Raw genomic sequence first — 16,808 nt, forward strand, 5'->3', positions numbered from 1 at the left:
AGATTTTTTTGCTTGTTTTATGCACAAAATTACGGAGCCCCTAAGGGGACATGGAGCAAAAATTAAATAAAGTTTAGTTTCATGTGCTCACGTGAAACTTTCATGTGCTCACACAAAACCTTCATGTGCAAAAGTTTAGTTTCCCGTGCTCATGTGAAGCTATTGTGCGAACACGTGAAACTATCACGTGCTCACCTGAAACTATCGCGTGCGCACATGAAAGCGAAAGTTTCACGCGAGCAGGCGATAGTTTCACGCGAGCACGCGAAACTAAACTTAAAAAAAAATTCTGCACATGAAAGTTTTATGTGAGCACATGAAACTAAACTATAGATTTTTTTACTCCAATGTCACCTTAGGGGCTCGGTACAAAATCACTTAAATTTTATATTTTTTCTCTAAAAACTAGACTTATTTTCTTGGGTCGTTTTGCTCATCAAGAAAAAGCCTCTTAATTTAAGATTTTTTGATACTTTTACTGAAAACAAGAGAAAAAACAAGAAAAAAATACTAAGAATGTTTTTTCTTGAAAATAATTTTTTGCAGTGTAGCAACTCCTCGCTAGTCAAGAAAGTTGAAATGATTTGTAAATTCAAGTTGATTAAACTTAAAAAAGTGTGAAAAAGATTTTTTTTGTGTATAATTTTTTCATTTTAAACATAATATATTATGCATAGTGCAAAAAACGGTATGCACAAAAGTATTATGGTATATTTGAACACTTCTTAATCTTAAATTTTGTAGTCAAGTATTAACAGAGATATGGGCCTCAAATCAGAGCCAGCGCTCTGTAACAGACTCTCAAATTCAAGATCGGTGTTTTCTTAATCCTCTCTTGGCGGCTCTCACCCTTTCACATTGTGATGTCTCTATTTTCAAACCCACATCATTCAACTCATTAGCGTATTAGTACAATCTCTATGACCTTAAGTGGGTGTGTCGAAATAGAGGCAAGCTCAAACTGTACACTACAGAAGGCCCCTCGGGGGCCACTTAGAAAAATCCAGTCTTTTATAAAGCATATCATTTGTTAATAAGGATTATTAACCAAGTGTCTGTGTGATTTTTTTTCTCATGGTCACCTGACCACCTTAAGTGAAATCGTAAGAACATTTTGTTTCATCGTAATGTTGTTAAAACACATAATTAGCTAGTAAGAACAACAACCTACCTGAGCTCTAAGTTCCTGTGCCAGCGCCTCCTTGCCACACAAGTCCCGTGGCGGACCAGCATTTCGCTTTCCCCATTTCGCAATTTGTTGCTCGAGGTTGCGATTCGACTGTTCCAACAGATTGACATGCTCCACAAAACCTTTAAGCCTCTCATTCAGGTCCCTCAGGGCCCATTTTGGATCCTCAAATCCCTCCATAGGGTCCCTGCGCAAAAGAGATCACAGAAAAACATAAGCGCTCATCTTGAGGTTGCGGCAAGCCACACCTCAGGTGACAGGGTGTTTACCAAGCAAATATTTATCCAGAATACATACAATTATGAAGACGTGGCTCTTACAGATGTCTTGTCATGATTCTCTGTACAGAGGGTCTCTCCCAGGTCCTATAATACTGCAAGGCAGAGTTTGTGTCACGAGTTTTGCCAATGCTTTTGTGCTTGCTGATCCTGGATTACAGTCACAAATCACATAAACAGGTCTGTGGATACACACACAAAGGCACACGGCAGTATCAAAGTCCAACTCTTTGAGTTTTACGGCTTGTGTAAGCTCAGGTGTTTATTTTTGCACTTTAACATAGGCTTTATGTTCGTGCACATATATATGTACATGGTTTGTGTGTATTGATGCAGGATGTGGCTAAAAGTGATGAACAATTGACATGTTCGCTCTTAATTTAAATATTTCAGATGCATTAAAAATTCTGTATGCATTTTACATTGGTGTGCTTAGAGTTCAAACTGAAGCTCAGCTTTGAGACGAAATTAAGGAGCCGTGGCCAAATTGACACACAACACATGCAAAGTTTTTAAAGATAGCTCAGGACAATGAGTACAAAATATTATACAAAAGAGGACCAAGAAATATTATTAATAGATAAAATTGTATGCTTTATTAGCTGTAAGCATTTTTGTATGTTTGAATAAAACCTAGACTCCCTAATTTGCAGTGGTTTGCCTTTTTGCCAAAATATTTTGTCCAAAAAATACCTTAAAAGTTTAGTGTTTTGTACCATTTGTACCATACACCTTGTAGCTATTTTGATAGTTTAATCCAGGGTTTCGCAAACTGGTAGCCAAACTGTGAACATTTTATAAACGAAATTAAACAATATACATTAGACGAAATCAAGAAAAAAAGCAAGAAAGACCTATGAAGCTTTTGTAACTTACCAATGGCACGACCCTTTTTTATTATTTTCCTTTTTCATGTATGTTTATTTGTTTCCACTTGTCGCGAGTTGAATAATTCTTGCATTTGTGTAATAAAAAAGTTAATAAAAAATACGTTTCGCAAACTAGGGTTCGTATATATATATATATATATATATATATATATATACAAACTTTTATTTTGTATGTGATTTATTGCGATAAATCTTTTGCCATCCCCACAAAATATATAAATATAAAAAAAAAATAGAGAGATACGAATAATTTACCAATAATGGAAAAAATACCAGATGAAGGTCCAATTACGGGTATTAATAACAATAGCGATGTAAAATATTACTGATAAAATCTTTAAACGGATGAAAAATTACTTTTTTTAAGTAAAACATGCAAATCTGCCATTAAATTATTGAAATATTTACTTAAAATCTCAGGGGTAATCATTAAGGTCAAGTTTGAAAACCCCAACCAGAGGAAATTAGTGAACTGAAAGCAAATTTTAAGCAAACTTCCACCAGACAATTTTTTGGGGCACTAGGGGTGAACCGGGGCGAAAGTAACGTAGGACGAAAATAACAGTGGCGGCTCATGACTTCTCTTCCGAGGGGCGCTAATTCAAAATAAGTGTTCGGAGTGTCGTGTGTTGCTTGCATTTTCAAAATGTGTGTTTGTTGCGTCATGTGAACAATATGCATCACGTGTTTTGTCAAAATAAGTGCCTGCTGCACACGCGTCAAAACCGTTTATGATAAAAGAGACGCTCTCAGGTTCACAAAATACACGCAAGACACTCCCTTAACAGTAAACTCTGATTACGCATGAGATTATACGAGTATCTGGCACACGCAAGCGTCTCTTTTATCATAAACACTTTAGACGCGTCTGCAGCAGGCACTTATTTTGACAAGACACGTGATGCACATAGGATCACTCGACGCACAGAACACATATTTTGAAATTACGAACCACACACATGACGGGCTACATACATATTGTTTTCGACCATAATAAGTAAATTCCTAAAGCGGTCATTTTTTTCTTATAACGCGTTGTGTTTCTGGTTTCATGTGTAACAGTACTGATCAAACTACAGGTTATTTAGTGCTCCAAATCATTTTTCAAAATAAAAGTAAATCAGGTTTAAATGTCAGGAGTTCACTTGTTGCTGCTTATACTGTTACATTATGTTGATTTAATTTAACTTTCATAGTAAAAAATGCTTTATTGTCAACAATACAAGTTTATACTGTTGGTTGCTTTTGAAACATTTGATAAAACTGAATTTTAAAATGAAAATGTAATTTCATTATTTTTTGCAAAGATAAATACCAAAATATGTTTGCAGCTACATATTAACAAGGTCGTAGTCATGTGTATTTACTAAAAACAAGTGTACACAAAAGTCTTTCTTGTTTTTTTGTGTTACTTTTGATCCACCTGTTTGTTACTTTCGTTCTTGCTGACAGGGTCAAAAGTAACAATGCGCTACTGATGTTCAAAGTCAAATTATACTGAAGTCATTTTACATTTGTTATTGATAGACCACACTTGTGAGTTATTGACCACAACAAAAATATATCTTTGTCTAAAGCATTATCTTTTAAAATTAAGTTTTTTAAAAAAAATGGTACTTTCGCTCCTGCTCTCCCCTACTATATATATATATTCACTGTTGGTTTCTATTTGATTCAATATCATTTACCTTAATGGTTTTTCTATCTATGTGAACTTGTCTTCTTCAGGTTGAGAACATAGTCCTTAGGGCATACTTACACAATACAAACAGCCTTACAAAGTCACTTTGGCATCACACAAAAGCTGTTGGATGTGGATTTGTTTGTAATAACATTAACAGTATAGCACTTATATTAAACTCCTTAAGTGGCGCTGTCCCGCTCACGGGACACCTAAGTTTACGTCAATATTTTCCATATAAATTTTATGTATATCACAACAAACTATATATTGTTGGAAAGGTCTAAGCCTTTAGAATACATATATCAACAGTGTTTTATAAAATAAATTATGTAGGGAGAGTAATTGATTCAATTTTAAAGAGAGTGCGCCTCAAAACATTTTTAATAAAACCTGAATGAGCTTTTAAGGCACATAACTCTAATTTTTTCGCTAAAGCATGCATCCATGCATGCAAGACGAGGCAACCTAAAGGCCCGCAGTTAACTTATGCAATACACAGTTGAGCAAACAATGACGACAGCCTTTGATCAGTTGAAGCCTAAACATCAGAAGATCAATGCAATAAAAATTCATCAGAAACAAAAAACAAAATGCCATTTCGCTTACCAACACGCCCTCACCTGGTCCCACCCCTTTATCTGTTTTTACCGTTCCTGCCCAAGTGATTTCCCCTCAAATGAAAGTCATCGGTGTGTTCCAACCTGGGTGAGAGTCCGTCTGGCTGTGTTGGTATACACCCTTACACATCTGTTTTCTGGGGTGTCGACACATCTGCTGTCACGGGGCTGAGAATGCCGCCCGACTCGCTCTTGCCTCCCGGTGATCCTTGAGAAAACATGTGGTCTTACGATGTCTCCTTAAAAGGGAGTGAAGGTAATTAGAGACGGTTAATGACTGTGTGCATGCGCCTGCCTGTTCGACAGTAAATCTGGAAGATGTTCTTGTGAAGAAAACATCTTAGTTAGCTTAGGCATGATAGTTATAAGTGTTCAGAATGCGACATAATATACCTAAAACATGATCATAGTCACAGTGTAATCCCCAAAAATAAGTAATGCCAGTCATACGATTCATTAAAAAAGATAGGACAATATTTAGCCAAGATAATCTGGAATCTAAGGGTTAAAAAAATGTAAATATTGAGAAAATCACCATAAAAGTTGTTCACACACACAATAATATGCTGTTATACTCCATATAAATCAATGTACAAACCAGAAATTAAGCTTTGTTTTTCCACAGGCCTACTAAAGGGTTAATGGTGCCACATGGTGATCGACAGAAAAAATGAACAGTTTTACCACTTTGCAAAAGAAAAAACCACCAACAATCAAGAATGCATGATAATATGATGTCATGGCTTCGCAATCAAAAAATGTCGTTATAATGGAAGTCAATGGGACAAAAACAGCCACGAACAGTAAATGAGGGAGAATTTTTTTTATCTGATGCTGCACACACAAAAACTAACAATGCATTATAGCCAATGTTTTTACTAATCTTTGACATGCCCAAGACTGTGAAAAAGCTAAAAAAAATTGTGTGTTTTTTCCCCAAATCAGTGACATTATTTATGAACTCGGCAATGAAAAAGTTAAATACTGGAATTTTGTAAACATTTAGTAATTTTAATCAGATTTATGCAGAAAAATCGAATAAAATATTAATCTGATACATGTTTACAGCAGTTTAATTTAGTGGATGTTTTCATCCACGAACAACACAAAAGGGTAGTAAATTTGAACATTGAAGGTTAATATATTTACAGTATGGTAGGAAATTTACAAAATATCTTCATGGATCATGATCTTTACTTAATATACCTGACGATTTTTGACCCATACAATGTATTGTTGGCTAATGCTACAACTATACCCATGCGACTTAAAAATGGTTTTGTGGTCCAGGGTCACAAATCATTTGAAAACAAAAAAAGACTTATGGGGTCACGCTACACTTTGATTGCCTTTCATTCATACGCATGCAAATGCATCAGACCGGAAACGGAAGCTTGTGCAAAGATATTTTGCATTCCGCTGCGTACCAAAGTTCAAGTCTGGTGAACTCTGACCTGCGAAATTCGTATCAAATTGAGATATGTGACCAATAGAAAACAGTGGCAGCTGGTGACTTGTTTTTCGAGGGCACAAGATGTAAAGCTTGTCAGTTTAGCATTTCATTTGTATCGCTCGTAATGTCAAAATATGTGTTTGGCGCGTCATGTGAACCTATGTGCATCAGGTGTCATGTCAAAATACATGCCTGCTGTAGACACTTCGAAGGGGTTTATGATAAAAGAGACGCTTGCGTTTGCCAGCTACTCACTTAATCTCATTTGTAATCAGAGTTAGTGTCTTGCGAGTGTTTTGTTAATGTGGGCGTCTCTTTGATCATAAACCCTTTCGATGCCTTTTTCGGGCAGTGAAAATAGTCCCCTTGGTTATCACTACGTCTGCTGCAGCCATGTTACGGCAGCAAAGTCCTTGATTATTACGCCAGAATGAGAGTATAGTTCCTAGCCATATAGGCCTAGAAAATCGCAAATTTTCAGTCTTAGTACACAATGTAACTACAGAAGAGTCATGTTTTTAAATAGGAAAAATATCTAAACTCTTTGGTTATTATTTAGCGTGATGCTAATGGTCTAATCAGATTCAATGGATTATGCTAAGCTATGCTAAAAGTGGTAGCGCCAGACCCAGAGATCAGCTGAATTGATTACAAAATGGTACAAATCAAATGTTTAACTCTAGGGGAGCTGGAAAATGAGCATATTTTCAAGAAAAGTGTAGTGTCCCTTTAATGTGTGAATGCACCTTTAAACATATATGTCAATGTATTGCAGTTTTTCTCAGTCGCTCTGGAGAATTTCTCATATCAGAAATAATTTTTTCAAAACCCTTCCACATCATCAAGTCAGTTGTGCACAACATAATAGCAAATTGTCATTGATTTGAACTTTAATACAATCATGCAGTTGATTATGTACAATCGTCTGCTGTTTTCATCAAATACATTATACTGGTTTGTGTTGAAATAGTCTTACACATTAAACCATTCAGAAATTAGTTCATCGCACAAGTAATGACATGCAGAATGGTTGACCTTTTGGTCATAATCAATGACAGTCAATTTTTTTCTTGTTTATGAACAATGACTCAAGGACTTGCCATATTGATGCGACTGACATGTTCACTAGCATAAACATTTACTTTTGAGAGATGAACTAAGGATTTTGAACAAGTTACATGCTTTTACAAATCCATGATGTTTGTACCAATTGTTCTAAAAAATGCATTTTTTGTGCAAATTTTATAAAAGATTCAAAATGTCCAAAGCAACTGAGAAAAACTAACCATCTGGCATTTATTTATAAGAAAGACACAACACGTGCACGTGTCACACGAGCACCTGCTCACATTTACAACTGTGGTTAATCTGCCAGTACACCTGTTTCATAAAATTGACTTATTGCTTTAAAATCACTTCAGAAGTGGAAGTTAGTTCAGAGAAAATCTCGAGCGCATGCATGTCTAATCTATTTGTCATATTTGTGACGTTAATTATAGGATGAAACTCTTCAGCTGACACATTTTGTTTGTTTTAACACGTTCGTTGATGTGTAGATCACTTCGAAGACCCTTTAGCTATGAACCAATGCCCTAAAACAACATTTTTAGGGATGTGAAAATAATGCGCCGCTTTTGTTTATTTAGAATTAATCCATTAACACGATCTGTATGCAGGTAAAACCATTAAACTAATCCAATATGAACAACTTTGTCTTGCGCAATTTCTTGTGACGAATGTCAATCATTAGTCATCAGTATCAGTCAAATGAATATTATCGTATACAAAGGTGGACGTTAAAGGCATTTGGCACTGCAAATAATCCTTATTGGCATACAATTCAGCTTAAAATCTTTACATTGCACCCTAGTTTCACTTGTTGTGGCTCTGATGTAACTATCATGATTCACTTCCACTTCCTGTACGGATCTGTACGAAACTTGCCCTTACGTGTCGATTGCATGTAACGTATTGTATGCATAATGTCTTTATTCCACAGAACGCAATCATGTGTTTAATCATCAAGTGTGCAGACAGTGGGTTAGCCACGCCTGGGCCACACCCTTGCCTTGGAAACCACGCTAGGTATGCGACGCTACAATGCTCAGGCATGTCGCAGTAGATACCATGGATACTACACATTGCTGTGTGTCTTCACTGTCTAAACAAAGAATGCTGAGAAAACAATGTTGATTTGCACTAGGGCGGCAGATCGTGAGAAAACAGTTAACGAAGATTAATGTTAGTTTTGCGGCTATTTATATTTGGTAATATATACATAAATACATAACTTATAGATACATCCCAGACAGAAGACGTCTCCAGGCTGGATTCGCACCGAAGGCACATACAGTAAATACACAGACAGGTAGACAGAAAAATGGCTAAAGAAACATACAGATGTACAGAGAGTCAGACAAAGAGACTTACAAACAGATAGATGGACAGACAGAAAGACAGACACTCAGGCATAGAAACTAATGGGGCATACACACCAAAAGCGAATTCAACGATTTGTGAGAGTAGATTACATACAAAGTCAATGCAAAGATGCGAATAGATGCGAAATTGCTTGGGGTGATGCGAATGACGCGAATTGGGCAGCACGATTGCCACGAACACACGCTATTCACCTTAAACGCATCTTCCGTGCAAGTTGAAATAATTCAACCCAAATGAAAAATTTGCCTGACCCAACATTAAATCAACGTTAAATCAACGTTGCTGCGTACACACCAAAAGCAAAGCATCGCGTTCCTTACTCTAGATTACTCACGGGATTTAATTTTGTGTACTGCAAATTTTTCATTTGAGTTGAATATTTTTGCGTTGCGTCTTAATCTGCTCACGCAAATCAATGATATTGCGTTTGGTGTATACACCCCATTGGAAGGACAGACAAGAGACAACAGACAAACACTCAGACAAAAAGACTTATGAACATATAGCAGGAAAGACAGAAAGATGGACAGACTGAAGGACAGCTGGACAAAGAGACAAAGAAATAAATAGACAGGCCAAGAGACAGACAAACAGACAATCACATAGAAAGACAGACAGTCAGACATAGAGACTTAAGGACATATAGGTAGAAAGAGAGACAGACATAGTGACTTAAGGATAGATAGGTGGAAAGACAGAAGTACAGTCGGATAGATGGACAGATTGAAGGACAGATAGACAGACAGACAAGAGACAGACAGGAAGACATAGAGACTTAAAGACAAATACTTTAGGTGGAAAGACAGGCAAATAGAGAGACAAAAGTACACACACAAACACACACACACACACAACACACACACACACACACACACACACACACACACACACACACACACACACACACACACACACACACACACACACACACACACACACACACACACACACACACACACACACACAGAGAGACAGACAGACAGACAGACAGACAGACAGACAGACAGACTTAAGGAAAGATAGGTGGAAAGACAGATAAGCAGATAGAAAGACAGACAGCCTGAGAGACAGACATGCAAATAGAGAGACAGAAGTACACACACAAACACAAAGACAGGTTGAGAGACAGACAGACAGACAGACTTAAGGACATGTACTGTAGGCAAAAAGACAGGTGGATAGATATAAAGTAAGAACAGACAGGCTGAGAGACAGACAGACAGACCAGACAGACAGACCAGACAGACAGACTTAAGGACAGATAGGTGGAAAGACAGATAAGCAGATAGAAAGACAGACAGCCTGAGAGACAGACAGGCAAATAGAGAGATAGAAGTACACACACACAAACACATAGACAGGTTGAGAGACAGACAGACAGACAGACAGACTTAAGGACATGTACTGTAGGCAAAAAGACAGGTGGATAGATATAAAGTAAGAACAGACAGGCTGAGAGACAGACAGACAGACAGACAGACAGACAGACAGACAGACAGACCAGACAGACAGACTTAAGGACAGATAGGTGGAAAGACAGATAGGCAGATAGAAAGACAGACAGACTGAGAGACAGACAGGCAAATAAAGAGACAGAAGTACCCACACATAAACACATAGACAGGTTGAGAGACAGACAAACAGACAGTCAGACAGACCAGACAGACAGACTTAAGGACAGGTACTGTAGGCGAAAAAACAGGCGGATAGATATAAAGTAAGAACAGACAGGCTGAGAGACAGACAGGCAGATAGAGAGACAGAAGTACACACACAAACACAAAGACGGGTTGAGAGACAAACAGACAGACAGACAGACAGACAGACAGACTTAAGGACAGATAGGTGGAGATAGAGAGACAGAAGTACACACAAACACAAAGACGGGTTGAGAGACAAACAGACAGACAGACAGACAGACAGACAGACTTAAGGACAGATAGGTGGAAAGGCAGATAGGCAGATAGAAAGACAGACAGCCTGAGAGACAGACAGGCAAATAGAGAGACAGAAGTACACACACAAACACATAGACAGGTTGAGAGACAGACAGACAAACAAACAGACAGACAGACAGACAGACAGACAGACAGACAGACAGACTTAAGGACAGGTACTGTAGGCGAAAAGACAGGCGGATAGATACAAAGTAAGAACAGACAGGCTGAGAGACAGACAGGCAGATAGAGAGACAGAAGTACACACACACACAAACACAAAGACGGGTTGAGAGACAAACAGACAGACAGACAGACAGACAGACTTAAGGACAGATAGGTGGAAAAACAGATAGGCAGATAGAAAGACAGCCAGCCTGAGAGACAGACAGGCAAATAAAGAGACAGACGTACACACACACAAACAAACACATAGACAGGTTGAGAGACAGACAAACAGACAGTCAGACAGACTTAAGTGCAGGTACTGTAGGCGAAAAGACAGGCGGATAGATATAAAGTAAGAACAGACAGGCTGAGAGACAGACAGGCAGATAGACAGACAGAAGTACACACACACAAACACGGGTTGAGAGACAAACAGACAGACAGACAGACAGACAGACAGACAGACAGACTTAAGGACAGATAGGTGGAGATAGAGAGACAGAAGTACACACACAAACACACACACACACAAAGACGGGTTGATAGACAGACAGACAGGACAGATAGGTGGAAAGACAGATAGGCAGATAGAAAGACAGCCAGCCTGAGAGACAGACAGGCAAATAATGAGACAGAAGTACACACACACAAACACATAGACAGCCTGAGAGACAGACAGGCAAATAGCGAGACAGAAGTACACACACAAACACAAAGACGGGTTGAGAGACAAACAGACAGACAGACAGACTTAAGGACAGATAGGTGGAAAAACAGGCAGATAGAAAGACAGCCAGCCTGAGAGACAGACAGGCAAATAAAGAGACAGAAGTACACACACACAAACACATAGACAGGTTGAGAGACAGACAAACAGACAGTCAGACATACAGACTAACAGACTTAAGGACAGGTACTGTAGGCGAAAAGACAGGCGGATAGATATAAAGTTATAACAGACAGGCTGAGAGACAGACAGGCAGATAGAGAGACAGAAGTACACATACAAACACAAAGACGGGTTGAGAGACAAACAGACAGACAGACAGACAGACAGACAGACAGACAGACAGACAGACAGACAGACAGACAGACAGACTTAAGGACAGATAGGTGGAAAAACAGATATGCAGATAGAAAGACAGCCAGCCTGAGAGACAGACAGGCAAATAAAGAGACAGAAGTACACACACACAAACACAAAGACGGGTTGAGAGACAAACAGACAGACAGACAGACAAACAGACAGACAGACAGACAGACAGACAGACAGACAGACAGACAGACAGACAGACAGACAAACAGACAGACAGACAGACAGACAGACAGACAGACAGACAGACAGACAGACAAACAAACAGACAGACAGACAGACAGACTTAAGGACAAATAGGTGGAAAGACAGACAGGCAGATAGAGAGACAGAAGTACACACACACAAACACGGGTTGAGAGACAGACAGACAGACAGACAGACTGACAGACAGACCAGACAGACAGACAGACTTAAGGACAGATAGGTGGAAAGACAAATATGCAGACAGAATTCCATAGACGTAATGGTATTTATACCGTAACTGTATATTCTATTCCCTTCCCCTAACCCAAACCCTAACCCCAACCATCACAGAAAACTTTCTGCTCCTTCACATTTTCAAGAAACATCATTCTGTTTGATTTATAAGCTTGTTTCCTCATGGGGACCTCAAAATGTCCCAACAAGGTCACAAAAATACTGGTATTCCTATCTTTTTAATTACCAGGTACACACACAAACAGCCAGACAGCCAGACAGCCAGACAGAGTATTTAAGGACAGATAAGCGAACAAGCAGACAGACAGACAGATCGATATGCAGATGCAAAAACATAATTAACTGAAACGAGACACAAACTGTCTTTTGGGATTAAGTAAGACTAAAAGTTACTGAACTATCAGCAGCATCAATCAAGTTTTTGTCTCTTGATGAAACGGCCACATTGTTCCCCAAACATGAAACATCGTCCCATTCGTCTGCTTCATTATGGATCATTGTGACTGCATGCGTCTGCCCAAACCACACCGAGACTTAAAATAACATGAAAGGGAAAGGTTTCATATCCACATCAAACAAAAGATTTAAAAGAAACGTGCACGGTCAATGACGGCACACAATGACTTTCAAAAGAAATTATGTAAAGGGTGTCATTCGTTTTCCATTAGCAAACATAAAGGCGGCAGTTAGTGAAAATTGGGTTCATCGGGGTGAATAATAAAATCGACCTGAAGTGAAAGTACGGTCAGTAAAAAATACTAAATTCAAATTTAATAATCAGACTCAGTGATGATGACATCATCATAAATATGCCGATATTTAAAACTTTGAACTTTAATTGTTAACAATTACTTCGTCATTCAAAGTATTTATTATTGCAAAACAACATGACTAACTGAAGGATCCAAGTGTCAGTTTGAATGTCTCAACCACATTAAAGAGTCATCTCAAAAAAACCTGAACATCGATATCAACAAAAGCTGTTCGTGTAAAGGTTTAAGGTTACTAAATCTCTATGGGTTGACTTGTACAATACAAGCCTTCAATTTGCTTTTACACTGGTTTGGTTATTGCTCCAGGTGCGAAAAGAGACTCAAAGTCTCGGAAAATAATTAAGTAAAGGAGTGTCTTTGATGATTGAATCCCAAACAGGGATGGGCACATTGCTCTCACTTAGACCTGTCAAACTGGTCCAGGTGACACACTAAACCGTTGGTTTTTCCTATTACCGTGGTGTTACCCTGACCTCTAATCAGTCTTAAATGCCCTTACGAAAATTAACCATGGTTATATTGTGGTAAAAGTGTAGTAACCATGGTTTTTTGGTGTATGGTTACTATAAGCAAAACCATGGTTTTACTACACTAACTATGGTTTAACTATGGTTTTTGAAAACCATGATTGTCAAAACCATGGTTATTTTGTAGTTACTATGGTTTTACTACAGTAACCATGGTTTTTTGGTTTTAACTGTAGTAAAACCATGGTTAATTTTCGTAAGGGGTGTTCGGACCCGTGCTGTGTAAACAACACAAATATTTAAAGTATGACGGTGGGCACGTTTCCGGTAATTGTTTGGGTGAAAGTTTTTTTGGGGGGTGAACGGTTGCATCTTGCCTAACATGAATATTACATTTTATGATTAATGTTTTAAAGATATATAAAATGTGCTTATATAGATATTATAGTGCTGGCAAAGGTTTTAAATTTTGTATTTATAGTAAATTGAATCAATGTTTATGTTTTGTGATCAAGTACAGCAGGTACTGACAAAGGGTTTTATTGTTTAGACTACGATTAACACCTACACGGATCGTCTTACCGCCGCCTGAAACCATGGGCTGGTATCAGGAATTTATGCATTTGACATTTATGACAAAGTGCATTCAAAAAATACTTTTCATGACCTTTGCTAACACAATGCTCTACCAATTGATCTACGGGATGAAAAAATCAGTGACTAAATCAAAGCAAAATCATTCACTGTCAAAAACAAAAAGATCAAATCTTCCTACAGTCTCACCCCATGGCGTCAATATTTGACGACACTTGACCATGCGTCAATATATTGACGCGGAGGGTATACCTTTCGCGTCATTTTTTGACGAACTGGGGACTTCAATACTATTAAGTCCGTTGCATTCTCTTTCCTATTTTCTTACCATTTTCGCGTCGGTTTAGGGTTAGATTTCCATAATGACATCCATACCCAAACCTAACTCTAACCCCAACGCCAGGTGACAACTGTTTACTTTCGCGAACACTGTTTAATTTTGCGTAATCTAACCCTAAACCGACGCGAAAATGGTAAGAAAATAGGAAAGAGAATGCAACGGACTTAATAGTATTGAAGTCCCCAGTTCGTCAAAAAATGACGCGAAAGCGGTACCCTTTCATAAAGTACACCTTTGCACCAAAACAGTTCATATTAGTACCTCAAAAATGTGCCTAAATGCTACATATTAGGACCATTTTAAAGAGTATAACCTGACAGGCAGGAAGCATTTTTGACCATGCATTATTTTTTTTATTTATAAAAAAATAGGTTTGTTATAAATAAAAAAGAGAAAGTTTGGCATGCCAACGCTTTCGAAGAAACGTTAAATCATTTCCCTTACAGATGCACTGACAGATAGACAGATTCATAAAGAAACCTAACCCAAAAATACACAAAACTTAAGCTTTCCTTTGTTTTGACAATTTGTCCACACTGGGCGTGGGACTGAAGATGTGATGATGACGTAAGACAGACAAGAAACGTGTCAGACCCAACTCAGACCACCACCACCAAGTTGATCCAACTTTTTACTTTTACATCCAATTAATTATTTGAAAGACAAACCAGTAGTCTTACATTAATGGAGATTTACCCTGGAAAAGATGATGATGATGAGGTATGCGGGGAGTGGACAGATAACAGAAATTCGAACACGCCCTTAAAAGTAAAAGTGAACACAAAGGATTTTCTGGAGCTTACTTCTTCAGGAAGCAGGTGCTGCGAATACTAAAGGGAAAGTAATGACTAATGCAATGATGCAAAGAAAGACCAAATCACTGTGAATAGATAAGACAGGAGATATGTCATACTCATGCACGCAAGCCTGCGCATGCGTCCTTCAACACTTCATTTGCATGCTTCTGCTAATGTGCCACCTTTGTACAGCGTGTTTTACATATACCACATATGAATGACTTTTAACATTGCGTGTGCCTTTGATCTGGTTGCTTTTAGGTCTAATAACAGGGCACAAACACAAATTATTTTTTTACATAATTTTATATATATATATATATATATATATATATATATATATATATATATATATATATATATATATATATATATATATATATATATATATATATATATATATATATATATATATATTTTTTTTTTTTTTTTAAGTTTTGACTTCTGATAAATTGACATAACTTCAAAAATCAAGTTGAAATTGTTTAACTTAATTTTTTAAGTTAAAGTAACTAAAATATCTGTTGATATGATATATATATCATATAAGTTGACTTTTTAATTAGTTAATAGCTGTGGTTCATATTTTCTATCCAAATGTTCAGACCTGTTTCAGTCTTATAGTATTACATAGGGTGTTATCACTGACTATAGCTCGGTAAGCATATATGACCTGATACGGATCAGTTAAAGCTGAAATTGTCATATACTCTCACGGCTAATCTGGGTGTGATGGTGTACTAGTGGATTAAAGTCCTCATTCTGCACATACCACATGGGTCAATTGCTTTACACCAGTCACAGGACAAGTTGTAACAGTTTATAATAACTTTCAATCATAACATAGGCTTATATAATTCATGTTGTTAATGTGATAAACTCAGACAGTATTGTCATGTCTGTAATTTAATTGTCATGACTCAATTTAATTGCTTAAGATTTAAGGATTACAAGAAAAATGAATAATGTATGTAAGTGTACATGGAGAGGTTTGGTTGAAGGGGAGGGTGATCCCTTTCTTTACTATTTTTTATGTAATGTGATGCATCAAATTTGCTAAAATGTATTTTAAATAAAAGTATATTATTGACTAAATATATATAAAAAAATAAGTCAGTTTGTTTAAAATAGTTAAACAACATTATAAGCATGTATATATTGCATTATACATATACAAGTGTGCATACTGTACAATATATTACTCTTACAAAAAAGAAGCGTGGTTTTAATACAGTAACCATAAAATAGTATCAAAATATTAAAAACTATGTTAAAAAGTTAAAAACATTACACTTTCACTTAAACAAACTTGAGGATTTTATATAATCTATATTAGATCATATAAACAGATATGCTATTGCTAACTATAATATTTGAATGCACCTGACATCGATTATATATTTTTGATATGAAACTGTTACCCAAAAACCTTTACATACAATACATCTATCTTGACCAGTTAAACATTAAACTCTACTATAGTTGATGGTAATGCGTAAAATCGTGTCGGTCAGGTTAGGGCTCTCAGGTCACGTTTTATATTCGACACACCCTGGGCACACCCGTTTGATGTCTTTAGATAATTATTACCGTAAATAAGCCGACATAACCCCACCCCCGTCGAACAGTATATAAATCCCCTTGG

At 37.2% G+C, this 16,808-nt stretch overlaps 1 protein-coding gene across 5 annotated transcripts in view; it reads right to left on the reverse strand.

The window, feature by feature from the left end:
* The window catches only part of krt222 (keratin 222), an 18,637-nt gene extending 13,752 nt beyond the window's left edge, over window positions 1-4,885 (reverse strand). The window contains exons 1-3 of one of the 5 annotated variants that reach the window (XM_065244564.2): window positions 4,648-4,885; window positions 1,510-1,617; window positions 1,172-1,376 (exon numbers count right to left, since the gene is read on the reverse strand). In XM_065244564.2, the coding sequence (XP_065100636.1) occupies window positions 1,172-1,376; window positions 1,510-1,523 (219 nt within the window). In that variant the 5' untranslated portion in view covers window positions 1,524-1,617; window positions 4,648-4,885. Of the gene's footprint in view, window positions 1-1,171; window positions 1,377-1,486; window positions 1,967-4,647 lie in introns of those variants that run through there. The other 4 variants (XM_065244563.2, XM_065244566.1, XM_073813533.1 and 1 more) reach the window with 4 other exon arrangements.
* Window positions 4,886-16,808: the final 11,923 nt, after the last annotated feature.

Source organism: Paramisgurnus dabryanus, chromosome 24 (assembly GCF_030506205.2).
Source record: "Paramisgurnus dabryanus chromosome 24, PD_genome_1.1, whole genome shotgun sequence".
Lineage (NCBI taxonomy): Eukaryota > Metazoa > Chordata > Actinopteri > Cypriniformes > Cobitidae > Paramisgurnus > Paramisgurnus dabryanus.